This window comes from Drosophila miranda, chromosome 2 (genome assembly GCF_003369915.1).
Source record: "Drosophila miranda strain MSH22 chromosome 2, D.miranda_PacBio2.1, whole genome shotgun sequence".
Taxonomy (NCBI): Eukaryota; Metazoa; Arthropoda; class Insecta; order Diptera; family Drosophilidae; genus Drosophila; species Drosophila miranda.
Window position 1 is genome coordinate 2,677,658 of NC_046675.1, and position 19,374 is coordinate 2,697,031.

At 50.0% G+C, this 19,374-nt stretch overlaps 3 protein-coding genes across 5 annotated transcripts; 2 read left to right on the forward strand and 1 right to left on the reverse strand.

Moving 5' to 3' along the window:
• The first annotated feature begins 115 nt into the window (after positions 1-115).
• On the forward strand, positions 116-4,972 carry LOC108155755 (dorsal-ventral patterning protein tolloid). The gene is made up of 7 exons (XM_017286795.2): positions 116-1,107; positions 1,163-1,257; positions 1,442-1,855; positions 1,922-2,742; positions 2,808-3,069; positions 3,137-3,705; positions 3,768-4,972. The coding sequence occupies exons 1-7, from the start codon at positions 922-924 to the stop codon at positions 4,727-4,729; spliced, it is 3,309 nt and encodes a 1,102-aa protein (XP_017142284.1). The 5' UTR covers positions 116-921; the 3' UTR covers positions 4,730-4,972.
• Positions 4,973-5,360: 388 nt separating this feature from the next.
• LOC108155956 (protein abnormal spindle) lies at positions 5,361-12,096 on the forward strand. The gene is made up of 6 exons (XM_017287120.1): positions 5,361-5,584; positions 5,650-5,826; positions 5,914-6,126; positions 6,202-11,083; positions 11,150-11,451; positions 11,515-12,096. Exons 1-6 carry the CDS (start codon positions 5,570-5,572, stop codon positions 11,791-11,793), a joined length of 5,868 nt encoding a protein of 1,955 aa, XP_017142609.1. The 5' UTR covers positions 5,361-5,569; the 3' UTR covers positions 11,794-12,096.
• A 39-nt stretch (positions 12,097-12,135) lies between these two features.
• Positions 12,136-17,181, reverse strand: LOC108155957 (allatostatin-A). Of its 3 annotated transcripts, none has more exons than XM_017287121.2 (3): positions 16,932-17,181; positions 13,024-13,462; positions 12,136-12,974 (listed from the first exon to the last, which is right to left on the reverse strand). In XM_017287121.2, exons 2-3 carry the CDS (start codon positions 13,412-13,414, stop codon positions 12,889-12,891), a joined length of 477 nt encoding a protein of 158 aa, XP_017142610.1. In that variant the 5' UTR covers positions 13,415-13,462; positions 16,932-17,181; the 3' UTR covers positions 12,136-12,888. The 3 variants fall into 3 exon arrangements, with proteins under 3 accessions (XP_017142610.1, XP_033245655.1, XP_033245656.1); XM_033389764.1 differs by lacking the exon at positions 16,932-17,181 and adding an exon at positions 13,665-13,679; XM_033389765.1 differs by lacking the exon at positions 16,932-17,181 and having other exon boundaries at positions 12,136-12,959.
• Positions 17,182-19,374: the final 2,193 nt, after the last annotated feature.

A 19,374-nucleotide genomic window follows, 5' to 3' on the forward strand; every position in this document is an offset into this window, starting at 1 on the left:
AATACATAATATAAATTCGTATAATATAATTACATAGTAACTATGTTTTAAAACCAACATAAAAATGCGTTTGAGATTAAACTCCCCTGAAGAAGGTTCAGATTCGTTGAGGATCCTCAGCTCAACAGATATATGGTATTTTATGGCTGCGTTTCCACCTTGTCTTTGCTGTAGGGGCGCCACGAAGATTGAATAGCATTTATTGGTGGAATTACCGAGAAAAGTTTCGTTCATGCGTTTCGGATTTATGATCGCCTCATTAATGACCTGCCCTAAAATGCCAGACACACAACACCTGATCCAGAGCCAAAGCCGGCCACAGGTAGGCAGATGGAAAAGAGCCACAGCCACAGCCTCAGCCAGAGCCAGCAAGCCAGAGCCAAAAGAGGGACCGGGAGAGGACCGAATACCAGAGCGAGACAATGTCAAGGTGTAGGGATACCCAAATCAAAACCCATTGAATGCTAACAATCAAGAGAACAGGCAGACAATGGACAATGGACAACCTGAGTTGCCGCTGCGGAGGAGTTTCTGTTGCCTCGGACTCGATCTCGGTCTCGGACTCTATATCTGCCTCTTCAGGTTTTGCTCGGAGCGCGGACGGTCGTCGGGCCTCTGTATGTAGTGGTCATGTTCTTGTCGATGACGACGACAGATCAGGATCGATTGGGATCGCGTTTTGTTGCCTCTCTCTCTCTCTCTCTCTGTCTCTCCTTGGAAGCTCTCTCTATCTCCCTCTATCTCTCTTACCTGCCTAATCCGTGGAGCGCGAGCCCGTGTCTGAGAAATAAAATTCGACAATCATCGCTTCCAGTATTTAGTTAGAACTTTGAGCTGGCTTGAGGCGGTCGTCCGAATCGAATTCAAGGAGAACGAGTGAAAGAGTCAACGATCCTCAGAAAAATTCCTCAAGGGTCAAGAATGCGCGCCATGCCCCTCATCGGAATGAGAATGAAATTGGTTATTTTGGTTGTAGGAGTCTTGGCCGTGGCCTCGCTGCTTGAACTGGCCCAGTGCCGGCATTTGGATCAGCTGCCAGAGAGCGAGTGCGACTTTGATTTCAAGGAGCAACCGGAGGACTTCTATGGCATGCTGGATGCCGTACAGGTGAGTGCGGTCACGTGGTTCCGTGTCTGGGAATTCAATGTGTTCTATACAACAGGTGCCCGAGGCACGCAAAGAGAGGACTTGGGTCGCCGCTCAGCCCAGGAATCGCATAAAACTGCCAGGGAGAAGCGGAGCACGGCCAGCAATGGGGTAAGTCTTCCGAGCAAGCAGCCAGATGCCCCAAGTGGGATTAGTTCGGCACAATGGCGCACAATTAGTCTGGCGACTTGACGTTGCCTGAGGTGGACGGAAGGCACTTGAGATGCTTCGCCACAATGCGAACGTAAGCAATACCTGAGCTCATAAGCTTCTCATCCCATCCCATCCACCCCAGCCGAGTTCAGCGCCGGAAGCAGCATCATAAATCGCGAGGCAAAGCCCTGCTGAGATTACCCCCGCCACTGCTCTGGACCGAAGCCTCCACGGATGTGTTGCAGCCCGCCTCTCCTTACACTCAACCTCTGGCTGAGGCTGAAGCTGAAGGGGAAACCGAAACCGAAACTGTGACGAGTATGAGGATGAGGACGGCAACGCAGAGTAGACGGCGCCGTGGCGTGACGGTGCGCAGGGAGAGGACATGGGACTACGGCGTGATTCCGTACGAGATCGATGGCATCTTCAGTGGCGCCCACAAGGCGCTGTTCAAGCAGGCCATGCGGCACTGGGAGAACTTCACCTGCATCAAGTTCGTGGAGCGCGATGCCAAGCTGCATGACAACTACATTTTCTTTACGGTCAAAAACTGCGGGTGAGTCTCGACCTAATCGTCTCTGAAAGTATATTGTCTAAAGTTCTGAAACCCCACCCCAATCAGTTGCTGCTCCTTCCTGGGCAAGAACGGCAACGGGCGCCAGCCCATTTCCATTGGTCGCAACTGCGAGAAGTTTGGCATCATCATTCACGAGCTGGGTCACACCATTGGCTTCCATCACGAGCATGCCCGCGGCGACCGGGACAAGCACATCATCATCAATAAGGCCAACATCATGCGCGGCCAGGAGTACAACTTCGATGTGCTATCGCCGGAGGAGGTGGACCATCCCCTGCTGCCCTACGATTACAACTCCATCATGCACTATGCCACGAACTCGTTCTCCAAGAGCTCCTACCTGGACACGATCACGCCCATAGGAATGCCCCCGGGCACCCACATCGAGCTGGGCCAACGACGACGCCTCAGCCGTGGGGACATTGTCCAGGCCAATCTGCTCTACAAGTGTGCGGCCTGTGGACGCACCTACCAAGAGAATTCTGGCCAAATAGTGAGTCCACACTACGTGTATTCGGGCAACGGAGTGCTCAGCGAGTTCGAGGGCAGCGGCGATGCGGATCCAGAACCGGGGGAGGATGGTTCCTTCGATGCCTCGCTCACCAGCTGCGAATGGCGCATCACGGCTACTAATGGGGAGAAGGTCATCCTTCATCTGCAGCAGCTGCAACTCCAGCTCTCGGAGAACTGTTCAGAGGACTACCTTGAAATCCGGGACGGCTACTGGCACCGATCTCCCTTGGTGCGGCGTCTCTGTGGCAATGCCAGTGGGGAGATTATCACCAGCCAAACCAGTCGCATGCTCATCAATTATGTGAACCGCAATGCGGCCAAGGGATACCGCGGATTCAAGGCACGATTCGAAGGTGAGTCCGAGCATCAGCATACTCGCAGTCTGTGGAATAATCGAAACCCCCCTTCTCTTGCTCAGTGGTTTGTGGTGGAGAAATTCAGTTGACAAAGGATCAGTCTATCGACTCGCCCACCTACCCGATGCAGTACATGCCCGACAAGGAGTGCGTCTGGCGCATCAATGCACCCATCCACCACCAGGTGGGGCTCAAGTTTCAGAGCTTCGAGCTGGAGAAGCACGATGGCTGTGTCTACGATTACGTGGAGATACGGGACGGCAATCGGAGCGACTCCAGGCTGATTGGTCGCTTCTGTGGCGACAAGCTGCCGCCGAACATCAAGTGAGTGGAGCTTGGACACAGGATCCCCAGGGCGATCCCCTACTAAGTAGCACCCTATTCCTTATAGAACCCGCAGCAATCAGATGTACATCAAGTTCGTGTCGGATGGATCGGTGCAGAAGCTGGGCTTCTCCGCCGCCCTCATGCTGGACGTGGACGAGTGCAAGTTCACGGAGCACGGCTGCCAGCACGTCTGCATCAACACCATGGGCAGCTACCAGTGCGGCTGCCATGCTGGCTACGAGCTTCAGGCGAACGGCAAGACCTGCGAGGATGCGTGTGGCGGCATTGTGGATGCCACCAAAGCGAATGGCACCCTCTACTCGCCCTCGTACCCAGAGGCCTATCCGAATGCAAAGCAGTGCGTCTGGGAGGTGGTGGCCCCACCAAATCACGCAGTCTTTCTCAACTTTACCCACTTTGACCTGGAGGGCACCCGGTTCCAGTATACCAAATGCAACTACGATTACCTCATCATCTACTCGAAGATGCGGGACAATCGCCTGAAGAAGATCGGAATCTACTGCGGGAACGAGCTGCCTCCGTTCGTAAACTCGGAGCAGAGTGTGCTGCGTCTTGAATTCTACTCGGATCGAACGGTGCAGCGGAGTGGCTTCGTGGCCAAGTTTGTCGTAGGTGAGTGGTGGTCAGCGAAACCCGGAAATTCCTCAGTTATCCCAAAATTATCCTCTCTTTAGATGTGGACGAGTGTGCTGTTAACAATGGTGGATGCCAGCACAGGTGTAGGAACACCTTTGGCTCCTATCAGTGCAGCTGTCGGAACGGATACACGCTGTCCGAAAACGGCCACAACTGCACGGAGACGCGGTGCAAGTTCGAGATCACCACTTCGTACGGGGTGCTGCAGAGCCCCAACTATCCGGATGACTATCCGCGCAACATCTACTGCTACTGGCACTTCCAGACCGTCCTGGGCCACCGCATCCAGCTGACCTTCCACGATTTTGCCGTGGAGAGCCATCAGGAGTGCATCTACGACTATGTGGCCATCTATGACGGCCGCTCGGAGAACAGCTCCACCCTGGGCATCTACTGCGGTGGACGGGAGCCGTATGCGGTGATCGCCTCCACCAACGAGATGTTCATGGTCCTGGCCACGGATGCCGGACTGCAGAGAAAGGGTTTCAAGGCAACCTTTGTGTCCGAGTGCGGTGGCTACTTGAGGGCCACGAATCACTCGCAGACTTTCTACTCGCATCCCCGTTACGGAAGCAGACCATACAAGCGGAACATGTACTGCGATTGGCGCATTCAGTCGGATCCGGAGAGCAGTGTGAAGATTAAATTCCTCAACTTTGAGATCGAGTACTCGGAGCGCTGTGACTACGACTTCCTGGAGATCACCGAGGAGGGCTACTCCATGAACACCATCCATGGGCGCTTCTGTGGCAAGCACAAGCCGCCAATTATAGTCTCCAACTCAGATACGTTGCTGCTGCGCTTCCAGACGGACGAGAGCAACTCTCTGCGCGGCTTTGCCATCTCGTTTATGGCCGTGGATCCCCCAGACGACACTGGCGGCGAGGAATTCGATGCAGTTACACCCTTTCCGGGATACCTCAAAAACATGTACTCCTCCGAAACGGCCAGCGACAATCTCCCACGGACACACATTTTGCCGCCGAGCAGGCTTCTGTAAACACAGTGCGGACATCTGGGTGTGGTTTATGCATGTTTTTTTTTGTTGATATTTGTAAATAAACTATAAATAAAACTACTTTTAAGTAAACTTTTTTTGTGGAACGGAAGTGTATTTATTTCAAATGCGCGCTCTGCCATTCACAGCACGCGGTTCCATGTAAAATAACAATTTGTAACAAATATGTAGTTACCGTGTAAGTACCATGTAAAAAATATAGATATAATAAATTCATCAATCGGATCAATTATGTATTTAGGGCTGAGACTCTTGCCTAGCTAATTATAACAAATCGAATATCAAAATTGACGAATTTGACTTACGATGACGGACAGAAACAGATTAACACATTGTTGACCAAGAGGGTATTTAAATATTTCTAAGAAAAAATTGAAGAATGTTGAAGAAATTTAGCGCTGAAAGATATCGTGGTCATTTCTTATGCAATGATGAAGGATAGGATGGACCTACAAGAGTAAGTATTATTGTTATTCTATGTAATATTTTCGGCTATTTATCTGAATCTCGACCTGTTTTAATAAAGGGGGTTTAAGTGTGCTTAGTTCGGTTTGTCATTGGTATATTTTAAAAGTGAGACCGTATATTTTGGTATATTTGATCGATAAGTCGAGTTTTCAAAATGGCAACGGCGGCGTCAGCGCTCATTTCGACTCCAGATTTTGTATATCAGCGCTCTAATTGTTGTTCACTCGTGTTGTGTTAATTGTGTTAATTGTTGAAATTGTAGCTGTGTTCGAGCACTTCGCTGTTAATTAAGTTTTGTGTTTTTGTTCATCGTTGTTGGCTGCAAGTGTTATTTTCGTTGTGCCGGCATTTGCGATGAGTGCCTTCGAGGTTAGTGCCTGTGCGATTCGACAAAGAATTGTCTTTCTGCATTTAACGATTTACGTACTTCGCAGGTCACAGTTACGCCGTCGCGGCTGAAACAAAAGAAGCACATCGAAGGTCGCGAGCCAGCCGCGGTGTTCATGGCTCCGTTTTCGGGCAAAGCGATTGTGCAGTTCGAGGACGTGCCCGTAACCAAAACAGCCAGGCGCTTCGTGCGCGTCATCAACCCCAGCGACGACGACATTGAGGTTAGTCGGTCGCCGATATAGATCAGTTGGCTGCCTGGCAACTAGTATTTGATCAATGCTAAGCCCCCCCCCCCTTTCGGCTTCTAGGTCAAAGTAACGAAGGGCATCAAGGAGGAGCACAACCTGACCGTCGAGTGGATGGAGCACGTAATTCCCGCGCGCGACGAGGTCTCCATGGAGCTGGTGTGGAGCCCCGAAATGGAGGTGGCCTGCAAGGAGACGCTGCATCTGCTTGATAATAGAAATTTTCGAAAGGACGTCATGATCATACTTAAGTCCAAGAGCAACCAGCCGGTCAGGGTAAGCCCTTAAAGCCTCTCACCAACCCCGCCACTCACCCTTCTGCTTCTCTCCTTGTCTCTCGCCTACCTGAAGAACCCTCGCAAATTTCCCACCGTGGGCAAGACCCTGCATATGAAATCGCCGACGGGCGGCTCGAAGAAAACAAAAAGTGTGGCAGCAGCTGCTGTGCAGCAGAAAAAGCGTCTGTCCGCGGCAGCGTCCCCGTCCAAGCAGCCCTGGCGGTCTTGCAGCGGCTTACGGAATTTTCGGGCATCCTCGGTCGCTCCCCATGCCCCGCTGACGGAGAGAAATGTTTACAAGCACCAGGAGGAGTCTGCATTTATCTCGCCACAGCCGCGCACGTCCAAGGAGAACGTTAGTCCCATGACTCCTGCAAATTTGTTCAACATTTTAGATACTTTCAAGTTCACACCGCTCACTGAAACGCGCGGATCTGGCCCTGGACCTATGACAGAAAACCTAGCTGACTGGCCCACACCTACCCTCCTCCCAGATGGCAAGCTGCCTGTCGGAGATTTGCGACCCCGTCGCCTCGCCACCGACGAGTATGAAGATAAACTCCCCACGAACAAAACCTTTGATGTTTGGCATTCAGAGACCAATAACATATCGACGGACACGCTGGACTGCTCGCGCTCCGAAGTGCTGCTGCAAACGCCCACTATTCAAAATAAAACCACAACCATTACCCATGCAACCCACACGAGAGCCTTGGCATGCATTTTCGAGGAGGAGGCATCCAGCCCACCGAAGGCGACAGCCAAGGGCCCCGATCAAGATTTAAAAAGGGACATCAAACTGGTTGGTTCTCCACTGCGGAAACATTCAGAGTCCATGAAGGATCTGTCGCTGCTCTCGCCGCAAACAAAGCTTGCCATACAAGGCTCGATGCCGAATCTCAATGAGATGCAGATACGTTCTATCGAGCAGAATCGGTACTTCCAGGAACAGCAGCCGCCGCAAGTGAAGACGAAGCAGCTGGAAAGCTCCATTTGCCACGACACGAGCTTGATGTGCTCGCAAGACTTTCTCTTCAGACACACCGAGATCCTGGCCCAGTCTAGTCGATTCAATCTCCATGAAGTGGGCCGCAAGTCGCAGAAGTGCAGCCCAGTGAAGGAGAAGGCCGCCAGTGGCCACAAGCGACGCTCCCATGAGCTAAGCTTCTCGGACTCGCACAGCTACGAGTCCCTTCATCGCCACGAGTCGATGGTCATCTCACCGCCAAAGAAACAGCGGGTTGACGATATCTCCATGCTGCGCAGTGCAGCTCCAGCCAATGCCTCCGCCAGAAGTGGCAGCCCGTGGACGCCGGCCCAGCCCAAAAAGTTCAAGCTGGCCCAAACGATGTCGCTCATGAAGAAGCCCAACACACCGGGGCGCAAGGCTAGGGAAGCAGCTCCCGTGAAGCTCTACGACTCGGAGCTTTACATGCGGACCTACATTAATCCGGATCCGTTCGCAGCCACAACCACGGCAGATCCGTTTCTTGCCTGCACCATGTACCTGGACGAGCAGGCGGTGGAGCGGCATCAGGCGGACTTTAAGAAGTGGCTTAACGCCCTGGTGACCATTCCCGCTTATCTGGATGCCGACTCGAACAGCAAAATCGACGTGGGAAAGCTGTTCAATGAGGTGCGCAACAAGGAGCTGGTTATGGCGCCCACTAAGGAGGAGCAGTCGATGAACTATCTGACCACGTTCCGCCTGGAAACGCTTCGTCGGGCGGCTGTGGAGCTGTTCTTCAGCGAGCAAATGCGCCTGCCCTGCTCTAAGGTGGCCGTTTATGTCAACAAGCAGGCTTTGCGTATACGCAGTGATCGCAATCTGCACCTGGACGTGGTCATGCAGAGGACCATCCTCGAGCTGCTGCTCTGCTTCAATCCCTTATGGCTGCGACTGGGTCTGGAGGTGGTCTTCGGCGAAAAGATTCAGATGCACTCCAACCGAGACATTGTGGGCCTGAGCCACTTTATCCTCAATCGCTTGTTCAGGAACAAGTTCGAGGAGCAGAAGTACAGCAAGGCCTTCACCCTCACCGAAGAGTACGCGGAGACCATCAAGAAGCACTCGCTGCAAAAGATTCTGTTCCTGCTGCTCTTTCTGGACCAGGCCAAGCAGAAGCGTATCGTCAAGCACAATCCCTGCCTGTTTGTGAAGAAGTCCCCCTACAAAGAGACCAAGGATATATTACTGCGCTTCTCCTCGGAGCTGCTGGCCAACGTTGGGGACATCACGCGCGAGGTGCGCCGCCTGGGCTATGTGCTCCAGCACAAGCAGACCTTCCTCGACGAGTTCGACTATGCCTTCAAAAATCTGGCTGTAGATCTGCGAGACGGCGTTCGGTTGACCCGCGTCATGGAGGTCATCCTGCTGCGCGACGATCTCACCCGCCAGCTGAGAGTGCCTGCCATATCGCGGCTTCAGCGCGTCTTTAATGTGAAGTTGGCCCTGAACGCTCTGAACGCCGCAGACTTCCAGCTGGGCGGTGACATCTCTGCCCCGGATATCGTGGACGGTCATCGCGAGAAGACGCTTTCGCTGCTCTGGCAGATCATCTACAAGTTCCGCTCGCCCAAGTTCCACGCGGCTGCCACGGTACTCCAGAAATGGTGGCGTCGTCGTTGGCTGCACGTTGTCATCCAGCGTCGCATACGCCACAAGGAGTTGATGCGTCGCCACCGGGCAGCCACTGTCATACAGGCCGCCTTCCGCGGCCACCAGATGCGGAAGTACGCCAAGCTCTACAAGGAGAAGCGTCTTCAGGCCACCATCATCATGCAGAAGTACACTCGTCGCTTTCTGGCGCAGAAGCAGCTCTACCAGAGCTACCACAGCATAATCCTCATCCAGCGATGGTGGCGGGGCCATATGTTGGGCCGGCAGTGTCGCCAGCATTTCGGGGAGATACGCCAGGCTGTAATTTTCTTGCAGCGAATTTGGCGGCGTCGTCTTTTCGCCAAGAAACTTCTCGTGGCTGCGGCCACAGCTCGTCTGCAGCGATCGCAAAAGCAACAAGCGGCGGCCAGCCACATTCAGATGATGTGGCGCTGTCATTGCCTGGGCAGGATCCAGCGACAGAAGTACCTGCGCCAGCGCGAACTCATAATCTTTGTGCAGTGTCGAATGAGAGGAAAATGGATAATGCGAAAGCAGCGCCAGGAGTTCCTAGAGTTGAAGAGAGCCACCCAAATCATACAGCAGCGCTGGCGCGCCCTGACCTTGATGAGGAAGCAACGAGCCCACTTCCAGCAACTTCGGTCTTGTGCCCTTAAGCTGCAGACACGCAGGAGGGCCACGCTCCAGATGAGACAAGCGCGCGACAGCTTCCAGGCCACCAAGAAAAGTGCCATTGTCATCCAGGAACGCATGCGTGCCACTTGGGCGATGCGTAAGCAGAGAGAAGTCTACCGGAAGCAGCGCATGGCTGCTATTCTCATTCAGCAACATTTTCGCTTGCGTCTGGATATGATCAAGGATCGAAATGCTTTCTTGGCGACCCGTCGCTGCGTCATTTATGTCCAACAACGCTGGCGCGCCATCTTGCAGATGCGTCAGGAGCGTAGCAAGTACTTGCAGCTCAAATCGTGCACCCGTTTCGTCCAAAGTAAGTTCCGAGCCAAGCGCCTTATGCTGATCCAAAGTCGAACGTACCTCCAACTGAAGAGAGCTGTGTTGGTGATCCAACAGCGTCGAAGAGCTCTGGTTCAGATGCGGGAGCAGCGCCAGTACTTCCTTCGTTTGCGCGAGGTCACCATCAGCATGCAGCGCCGATTCCATGCCCATAAGGCCATGCGCTTTATGCGAGCCAAGTACCGAGGCATCCAGGCCGCCGTCAGCTGCCTTCAGATGCACTGGCGGGCACATCTCTTGAAAAAGCGAGAGCGAAGCCGTTTCCTATCACTGCGTCAGGCAGCCATCACCCTGCAGCGGCGTTACAGAGCCCGTTTGGTCATGATTAGGCAAAGGGATAGCTACCGGCAGCTAAAGAATGCAGCAATCGTGATCCAGCGGCGCTATCGAGCCAAGGAGGAAATGAAGAAGCAGCTTTCCCTGTACCAGAAGCAGCGTGCTGTCATAATCAAGGCCCAGCAACGTTACCGCGGTAAATTGGAGATGAGAAAGCAGCGTTCCCACTTCCAAAGTCAACGCCAAGCGGCCATCCGCCTTCAAAAGTGGTGGCGCAGCCTCCAAGAGATGCATCAACTGCGCCAGGGCTACCGGCGAATGCGCGCCAGTTCAGTGAGCATTCAGCGCAAGTGGCGGGCGACCGTAGCGGCGCGTCATCAGCGTGAGATCTTCCTAAAGACCATCCAGAAGATTCGTCTCTTGCAGAACTTTATCCGCGCCACACTGTGGATGCGAAGGGAGCGCGAAGAGTACCAGAAGCGGCGTCAGGCAGCTGTGGTTCTACAGCGTCGGTTCCGTGCCCGTCAGTCCATGCACACAGTCCGCGTGGAGTATAAGCTCCTTCAGTCGACTACCATTCGCATACAGCGCAAGTTCCGAGCCACACGCACCATGCACAAAGTGCGCCACGATTTTGTCCAGCTACGTGAGGTCACCATACATCTGCAGCAGAAGTTCCGTGGCAAGCGGCTGATGATGAAGCAACGCGAGCATTTCCAACTTCTGTGTCATTCCATTTGCAACTTCCAGTCCCATGCCCGTGGCTACTTGGCCCGCAAGCGTTTCCAGGCTCTGATGACACCGGAGATGAAGTATCTTATCCGCCAGAAGCGGGCGGCCAAGGTCATACAGCGCTACTGGCGTGGCTACCAAACGCGTCGTCGCCAGCGCCACCAGGGACTGTTGGCCATTCGAACGCGTATTGTGCAGTTGCAACAGGAGGCGAAAGCTGCTAACTCGGTGCGCACCAAGGTGCAGGAGGCAGTTAGATTCCTGCGCGGTCGCTTCATTGCCAGCGACGCCTTGGCTGTGCTAAATCGATTGGGTGAGTACCTAAAACTGTGTGTTTTAGAGGACCAAACTAATGACCTGCCTGCCATACTCTCTACAGATCGTCTGTCGCGCACTGTGCCTCATCTGCTCATGTGGTGCTCGGAGTTCATGTCCACATTTTGCTATGGCATCATGGCCCAGGCCATACGCTCGGAGGTGGACAAGCAGCTGATCGAACGCTGCAGTCGCATTATTCTCAATCTGGCACGCTACAACAGCACCACCGTCAACACGTTCCAGGAGGGCGGCCTGGTGACCATTGCCCAGATGCTGTTGCGATGGTGCGATAAAGACAGCGAGATATTCAACACCCTCTGCACCCTCATCTGGGTGTTTGCCCACTGCCCCAAGAAGCGAAAGGTGAGCTGTCTCCCTAACACTGCCTTTTTCGATGTCCTTCAAACCAGAATCTTTTCTCTGCAGATCATTCACGACTTCATGACGAACACGGAGGCCATTTACATGGTGCGCGAGACGAAGAAGCTCGTGGCCCGTAAGGAGAAGATGAAGCAGAACGCCCGGAAGCACCCCCCGATCACGAGCTTACGCCATCCATCGCACCAGATGCAGGTTTTCTCGCCCCACGCTCTGCCCAGCCTGGAGCCGGACTTTGGCATCATACGCAACAGTCCGTACACGTTCGTATCGTCCGTGTTTGCCTTCGATACCATTCTGTGCAAGCTGAAAATTGAAATATTCTAGTTTTAGTTCTAGCCGTTAATCGTAAATGTTAAATGTTTGAAAAGTTTTTTGTTTTTTAGACCCTTAAATGTTGATTGAAATTATTAACTCTGTCGAGCGTTTGCCCAACCTGAACATAAATGTAGAATAAGTTACGCTAAGAAAGAGACACTACTTTGAGTTGTATAATATAGTATCTGCGTATGGGAAAAGTCAACGAAGATTGTAACTAATGAACTCATGAGCTAAGCTTAGGATTATTGTTTTTTATGAGTCCAGAGAAGCAGAACGAATGCAGGAAATAAATTTGAGAAATGAAAGCAAGTCCCCTACGTGTTTTGCTTGCACCATGCTGCTGTGCTGTTTATTTAGGAATAGATGCATGTATTCACAAAACATTTACATATATTTTGTATGTATGTATGTATATATAGATAGTTAAATTAATAATCACTTTGATACATCAATATTAGTATGCTACTTGTGTATATTCCCAATATTCAAGTTTGTCCTTCTATGCGCCTCAATTTCGGTTATTTCGGTTGCAACGAAATGGCACTCGCAGACTCGAGAGAGTGCCCCAAGTACAATATATGTATCTATAGGTATATATCTGTGTGTGTGTGTGTGTATTAGCTAATGCCCCATTAAAATGTGTACTCTAAATTGGATTGAATATGCATATATATATGTATATATTCGTATAACATTCTATGTATTTCTTCCTTGATAATTGCACACGCCAGAGTTTCGTTCTCATCCTTTGAGCTTTCTTTTCTTTGTTTTTGTTTTTTTTTTTTTGTTTTTTTATGCAATTTTATATTGCCTTTTTAACTGATTAGTTGCCGCCGTTGAACGTCTGGAGTTAGTAAACTAGTTTGGAAATCATAATGTTTATCGGTATGCTTTATTATAGAATATTCTGTGGGACGAAGGGCGTGCAGGTGGATTCAAAGACATTTAAATTAGTTCTTGGAGAAGTTTTACAATACAAGAGTCCTAAAGCCCTTTGCAAATACTTGAATTGATAGTTAAGTAGGTTTCTGGCCCAATTGGCACACGGCTGGATCTGGTTTAGTGTGCCACTTGAGGCGTCATCCTGCGCCGCGGCTGGACTTAACGCCGCCCGAGACCAAAGTTGAAGGGCTGCGGACGCGTCGTTCGCTTGTTCTGTCTGCCAGGTCGGACTGCAAGGCGGAGAGCTGGCCGATTAAGGGTCAGGATTGATCTGGTCGGGATGGAGGCACTTACCCGCACGCTCCACTCCCATGTAGTTCGCTGGCGGCACTCGGTAGTCAATCTCGTTGTCCTGTTCGTAGTCGTAGTCGCTGCGCTTGCCCAGGCCGAAGGAGTACGGACGCGACCTCTTGCCCAGGCCAAAGTTGTACACCGGCAGCCGCTTCATGCCCGGTCCGCCGTTGTTGTACATGTAGGCGCGACGGCCCAATCCGAAGGCATATCGTTCTACCCGCTTGTCAATGTCGGCGCCGTTATCGGCCATCTCGTCGGCGCCGAGCAGGCCGTCGGCATCGCCCTCGCCGGAGACTGGGCTGCGTTGCTCCTGGCCTATGACCGGCGAACAGGCGATATAGCCGACGCAGCACAGGGCCAGCAGCAGGAGATGGGCATTGAGCGTGTTCATTGTGATGCTGGGGGCACGGCGGCACGGGGCACGGCACACGTCTGACTGCTGCAAAGGGGAGACAAAGTGAGCAAACAACGAATAGAATTTTAAGCAATATTTCCCCTCCGTTCGTGTACTGTCACAAAATGTTGCGGCTGACACGGGACAGGGGGGACAGGGGGGACAGGCCATGTGGCAGGTTCGTTGTTCGCTGGCAAATACTTATGCAAAGCGAAGAATCGACCAGGAATTCCGCACATATACCCACACAGCGAATATATGTCAACGGCAACAAATGTCGACGCGTTGACAGGAAACAGCAACACCAAAAAACAGTCGAAACCAATGAAAAAATGCCCTGCAGAACGCTCAAAAATGTGGCCAAAACTTTATCCATCTCTCTGTCTGTCTGTCATGCGGAAGGTCTTTGGCCACCTGAACTGCAGCAGACAAGTTTTCTGCTGGCCTTGCAGGCCACTCCACCCAAGTGCTCCGCTCGTAAAAGTTAAATTTGATCCGTGAAACGAAAGTCCGTCCCCGGCTTGCCCCCTCCGGGGTCTGTCCTCCAACGTTTGCTGAGTAGCTTAATTCCTGCCACAATTAGCTGCTACAATTACCCAAAATTTAAGCCGAGCAGCGACAGTCGTTGAAGTCCGTACCTTTAGTTGGCTTAAAACTGCTCCCCTGTACTCCATTAGCGGAATGGCTGTCGCTCTCCGTCCATCATCGGGCCATCAACATTTGTGGTGCTGTCTACTATTGACGACCCTACTTGTACTCGTATCTTGCACTGTCAGGGCCCATCAATGGAGAGTGCACACAAGCAGAGAACCAACTGAAAGATCGGATTTGCCATTTGCATTGCTTTGGGTGCACTTACGCCCGGACAAAAGTCACGTAGGAGCCGCGGAAAGTGTTGCTTAAATCCCCATCATCTCATCTCAAACTGCCTCTAGCCTTCTTCAGCCGCCTGTCTTGTTGTTTGGTTAGGCAAATGAAGCTGGCTGCCATCACGGACATGACAATTTTCCATTAGGCCAAAGGCTGGAATCAGTTGCCCCAGCATCTGTTGCTGCTCTTTGCCCGCTGACTTGACTTAATGCCAACGAGGATTAGTTTTCAATGCCAATTGATGGCTCGCTGTCGCACATAATGATGTGCAAACAAGGGGCTGCAATTAATTGAAGCCTACGTAAAGGGGTTCTGTCTCTCTCCATCTCTCTCCCCCTCTAAATGTGGCTGTTGTCATAAATTTTTGGAATGCATGTGCAACAGCTAGAGCTAGAACTACAAATCATGCAACAGGTTCACACTATCCACCACACCACGAAGCCAAGGCCAGAAGCGCCAACCACATCTGCTCCTATGTGAACCCCCGAGCCGCAAGCTCCGTGTTTGATTTACAATGGCACTGGCATAGCAGGCAGCTGTGCATTTTCCACGCAGGACAATAAAAGCAATGGCTATGGCCGGAGAGACCAGCAACAGCCACGAGATAATAGGCGGAAAATCGTCACATTTGTTAAACTTTATCAACCGCAGCACGGCGACTACAATGACAATGATGTCGCACTGAGGTGTGGCAGAACCAATCGTAAATCTCTGGAGAGAAAACAACTTTTGTGAAAAGTGTCAACACCTTTCACTATTATTTCCATGTCTGCAATAAAATCTTGTTTGTTGGCCGCCTCTGCCCTTGGCGCCAAATGAGCTTCAAAGATTATCTGTTTATGAATTTACGCGTTCGGCAATAACTCTTTTGTATCTCCGGAGCCGTGCCGTGGGCTGTGGCCATAGCTGCGGGACGAGCTTTTTCTCATATCCGCAGCGGCGATTAGTTTTGACCGCCACACAAAATGCAACGGAAATTCAAAGGAGCGGCCAAGGCGATGCCTTGCGCGGCCGTAATTGGGTTTGAAAACTTTCCCGTCTATAGGGGAGATTAGAGGCGAAATGTCTTAGCGGATGGCAGAGCAGAAAACAAGAGCCAAAGGATATAAGGAAATTTGCGTCGGCCAGAGTACAAAGCAATTTCGGCTGATGTGGCAAATTACGGCAGACACAGAGGAGAGTCAGTCCCCTCTCTCCGTTTCCTTCAGGCAGCCGCAGGTGGCCAGATCTAAGGCCACGAAATAGGCGAAAATCGAGCTTTGTGCAATTGAAATTCTCCCATTTTGCACATGTATACTTTTAAATTCAAAGCCCCGCCAAGGGGCAGCTCCTGCGCCCCTCCGAGCCGGTTAATTAAGTTACGCTCAGGTAATGAAGTGGCTAACTTCTTTGCACCAATTTATGGCGGTTAGGCGAGCAAACGAGCGGCTAATAAAAACCCAGCAGGTCTTGCTACCTCTGGCCCATCTATTGTTAGGGCACACCATTTCCTTGTTTTTGTTTAATTTCACAATGTGCTCCCATATCTATTTTGCAAGCTACCATGCGGTCTGCCCCTTGGGCACACATCATCTCCGGCCCATGCCAAAACTTGCCCTCACATCAATCAACAATTGTCTCTTGATTTGTTTATTTAATATTTTAGCCCTGGCTTTTGGGTTTTTTTTTCCATCTTATCTTCTATTTTGTGTACATATATGGGACTCCCTGCTTTGGGCGTGCTGTTATTTATTTAATTACAATTTGATTGAGGCTTGTCTTTTGTCTTGTTTTCATGTGATTTCTAACGCTTTCGCTGGCCCTGCCCTGCTCAGCCCTGCCTGACTCTAATGTTTTTGCTGTTGATTCTGGGGCCATATGTCAATTGTTGCCTCCAGCTTTGTGGATAATCAAATTGGGTTTTGTCCTGGTGCCAAGCGATTGAAATTGAGCCGAATTGAATTTGAGGCTTTTTCTTGGATCTCTGGCGGGTACAAATTGCATTTCATTTCTCTTGCATACTTTTTGGGGCCGCTTTATGGCTTGGGCTTTCGGGGTCCTTTCAAATACGTCAAGGAATTCGTTCGACATTTCGTGAAACGTGTCTCTCTCTGTACAGAAATACATAGTATTTGTGTCTAATAGATATCCATTTATCTCGATCAAATTTCTAGTAATAATAGAGAGAAAATTCTGTAATACGAGTACGAGTTTATCGGAACATTTAGTTTGAAAATAATACTTTTTTGTGTATTAAACTACTACAAAATTACTGCTAAACCTTAATCTGTTTAAAGAATAATTTGGTCTCTTCCTCTTTAACAAAATAGCCTCCTTTTTTGGAAATAGGATAACATTTTTAAATTCTTTTGAATTGTTGATGAATTAATACTGAAAGTTTAACAAAACTCCCTGCTTCCCGATTCTTTAAGAGCTTCAATTTAACTTCAATTTGTACATACTTCTCAAGACATTTCAAAGCTTAATTGAGTGAAGATTTTTCTGCGAACTTTAAAGCCACAGCAGAAAAATTGTGTGAAAAGTGAAAAATATTATTTTTTAATGGGAATCAAATATTAAATAATAGCATTTCATGTTTCACATATGGTTTAAATTTTTCTTAAGAAATAAGAGTCTTGTCTTTCAATCCTTGGGCACAACTTACAGCTTATTTCAATTGGCGATAGGAAAAACTCTCAAAACTCCCGAAAAGTACAAAAATAGCGAGTAAACTTTCCGAAACGATAAACTATTCACCCCGGAGTTTTAATGCACTTTAATGTACAGACGATACACGAGATAAATCAAATATCAAAATGTTCCGCGGCCAAGTTTTTGGGTTCTTTTGGTGATGCGGCTGTTCCTTCGACTGCTGCACGTTGACAGATCGAATGTCGGTTATGTTTTGAATCCGCATCCGTTGGAGCCGTGGCTCTTATATGAGCGAGTCGTCGCTGCTTTCCTTCGTTTTTGCCGTTGTTGTGGTGGTGGTAGTGCGCCCTTATCAACCAAAAACACCCACACGACAACAAAATGAAGGGGAGTACGGCATAGCCGCTGCCACACTGCCAGTGCCAGTGCCAGTGCCGATGACGACAATGTGTGGTGAGTTTGCTTCTGTTTCTCAACACGAGCTGAATGGCCGGGCCGTGTGATGGTGGTGGTGTCGGGTCGCAGGGTCCTTGCTGCTGGTGGCGGCTGTCAGCCAGGATGTAACAAGTGGCCATGGCCGTGCTGCATTTTGGTAGAAGCCAAGACACCGTTCTAGGCCCAGACTTGCCCCAACTTATCCAACTTCTGGGATAGTTTTATGAAATGTGAGGATGGATGAAGACGTCACGAAGGTGAGTAGGCATCGGAGGCACTAGCTAGGACACTTTAGAACCTTCCAGAGCATGCCAGAGGCAACACATTTGACTCTCATTGCAGAAGGACAGTGCCAGTGCGTATGATAAATGCGGTGTTGAGGTTCATTAAAAGAAAACAAACACCCACGGATTATTCCATACATATGTTAGATTTGCATTCCCACTCCTGCGCCCACATCCTGCAAATGCGAGTCCAACTATTTCTCATTTCGAATGGAAAATTGTCAGCTGGCTAGGCGCGCATTAGTCAAATGCAAGACTCAGAGGCAGAGGCAAGTGCCTCCCAGCGCCTTGGCCTTAGTCGCCGTCTTAGACCTGGCAGACAACTCGAATGACATGCAGGGCAGTCCCTTTTCCACCGTTTCCCGATGTGGCTGTAGCTGTAACATTTCAAAAGCGAAACGCAAAGGAATTTTATGCGGAATGCTAGCATACATTTCGCCATGTCGCCATGGGGCATGCCACGCCACATTTGTCCTGCTCCGCATTCGTTATGCTCATCTGTGTTCGGTTTGGTTCTGCTATGTCCTGTTTCCTTTGTGCATTATACAAATGTCGCCGCTTTGCTGATTCGAACGCACTTTGTCGTAAGTATTTCGCATAATATTTTCGCAGTGGGGGATACCATCGAAGGTTGTGGTATGCTTCCATGTGGAAAGATCCCTGAATTTGTATATAAATAGTTCGAGAAGAGATTTCGAATATCTTGGCAATGAATCCAAAAACAAATTTCCATTTACTAAAATATTATATATTAAAACGGCATTTTATACTTCATCTTAATTCTCCTCGAAGAGGGTTTTCTGGTACTTCACTTCGAAATATTTAATCTTGATTTGTTCATGTTCTGTGGCAGTCTTCGTGTCAGTTTCCCTTCCAGTTTCTAGTCCCTATTTCCATTTTTAACAGACTTTTTTTCGTCTTTGTCATAAATATGTTTAGCATCGTTTGAAATGAATCTGCTAACATTAATTCCATACGTTTCAATGCTTTCCTTTCGAAGCAATTACCCACAAAGAGGGGAGGAAATAAGCGGCAGAGGAGGAAAGCCATTACCAATCGAAATCCCGCTGGGACGATGCTTAGTTGTAAATAGTTTAATTACAAATAAAAGGAAAAATCGTTTGCTAATTGGAAAATACGGTAAAAATATTCACATTTGATGGGAGACTCCCGGTTCCCGCACATTCAGGCTAATTGCCTCTGGGGAAAATTATGGGAAAGTTGTAGGAAATGTCGCACGAGCGCAGCTTGAAGCCGAAATTGCATTGAGATTTGTAGAGCAATAACAATTTTCCAGGGAAATTTATATATACGCATGCTTTTATGGCTTTCAATGGCAAATGGCGCTCAATGACGTCAGCCAGTCAAAGTTCTCTCCTATTGACAAACGGAAGATAAAGTTGGGGACTCAATTGCATCGGGGATACAGGATCCCCAATGGCCTGCACGTGGAAATGGCTGAAAGGCCATACTCACCACATGCAATCGATCATAAATCAGGCTGATAAGAACAGCTAATGACATGCTCCAACGTGACATGGGGGTGGGGGTTTGGATGGAAACTGTAACTGAAGCCAAAAACATAGCCCAAAGCGTGGCCGGGCTAATCTCGATGGGCTGACACTGGGGCGTCATCGCACCGGAACAGGTTAATAAATTTCCCAACGGCCTAATCGGACGCCAGCGGCTCATTTGGCCATTTTACCATTTGGCATCTGGCATGTGTGCATATGGCTC

What these genes read in the sequence shown, in the direction of transcription:
- LOC108155755 (XM_017286795.2), top strand. Translation starts at nt 922, where the DNA reads ATGCGCGCCATGCCCCTCATCGGAATGAGAATGAAATTGGTTATTTTG. An exon ending in GGAGCACGGCCAGCAATGGG is followed by an intron (nt 1,258 to 1,441) that starts GTAAGTCTTCCG and finishes CATCCACCCCAG; the next exon opens with CCGAGTTCAGCGCCGGAAGC. An exon ending in ATTCAAGGCACGATTCGAAG is followed by an intron (nt 2,743 to 2,807) that starts GTGAGTCCGAGC and finishes TCTCTTGCTCAG; the next exon opens with TGGTTTGTGGTGGAGAAATT.
- LOC108155956 (XM_017287120.1), top strand. An exon ending in GGCTGTGCTAAATCGATTGG is followed by an intron (nt 11,084 to 11,149) that starts GTGAGTACCTAA and finishes TACTCTCTACAG; the next exon opens with ATCGTCTGTCGCGCACTGTG. An exon ending in ACTGCCCCAAGAAGCGAAAG is followed by an intron (nt 11,452 to 11,514) that starts GTGAGCTGTCTC and finishes TTTTCTCTGCAG; the next exon opens with ATCATTCACGACTTCATGAC.
- LOC108155957 (XM_017287121.2), bottom strand. Translation starts at nt 13,414, where the DNA reads ATGAACACGCTCAATGCCCATCTCCTGCTGCTGGCCCTGTGCTGCGTC. An exon ending in CATGGGAGTGGAGCGTGCGG is followed by an intron (nt 12,975 to 13,023) that starts GTAAGTGCCTCC and finishes TTAATCGGCCAG; the next exon opens with CTCTCCGCCTTGCAGTCCGA.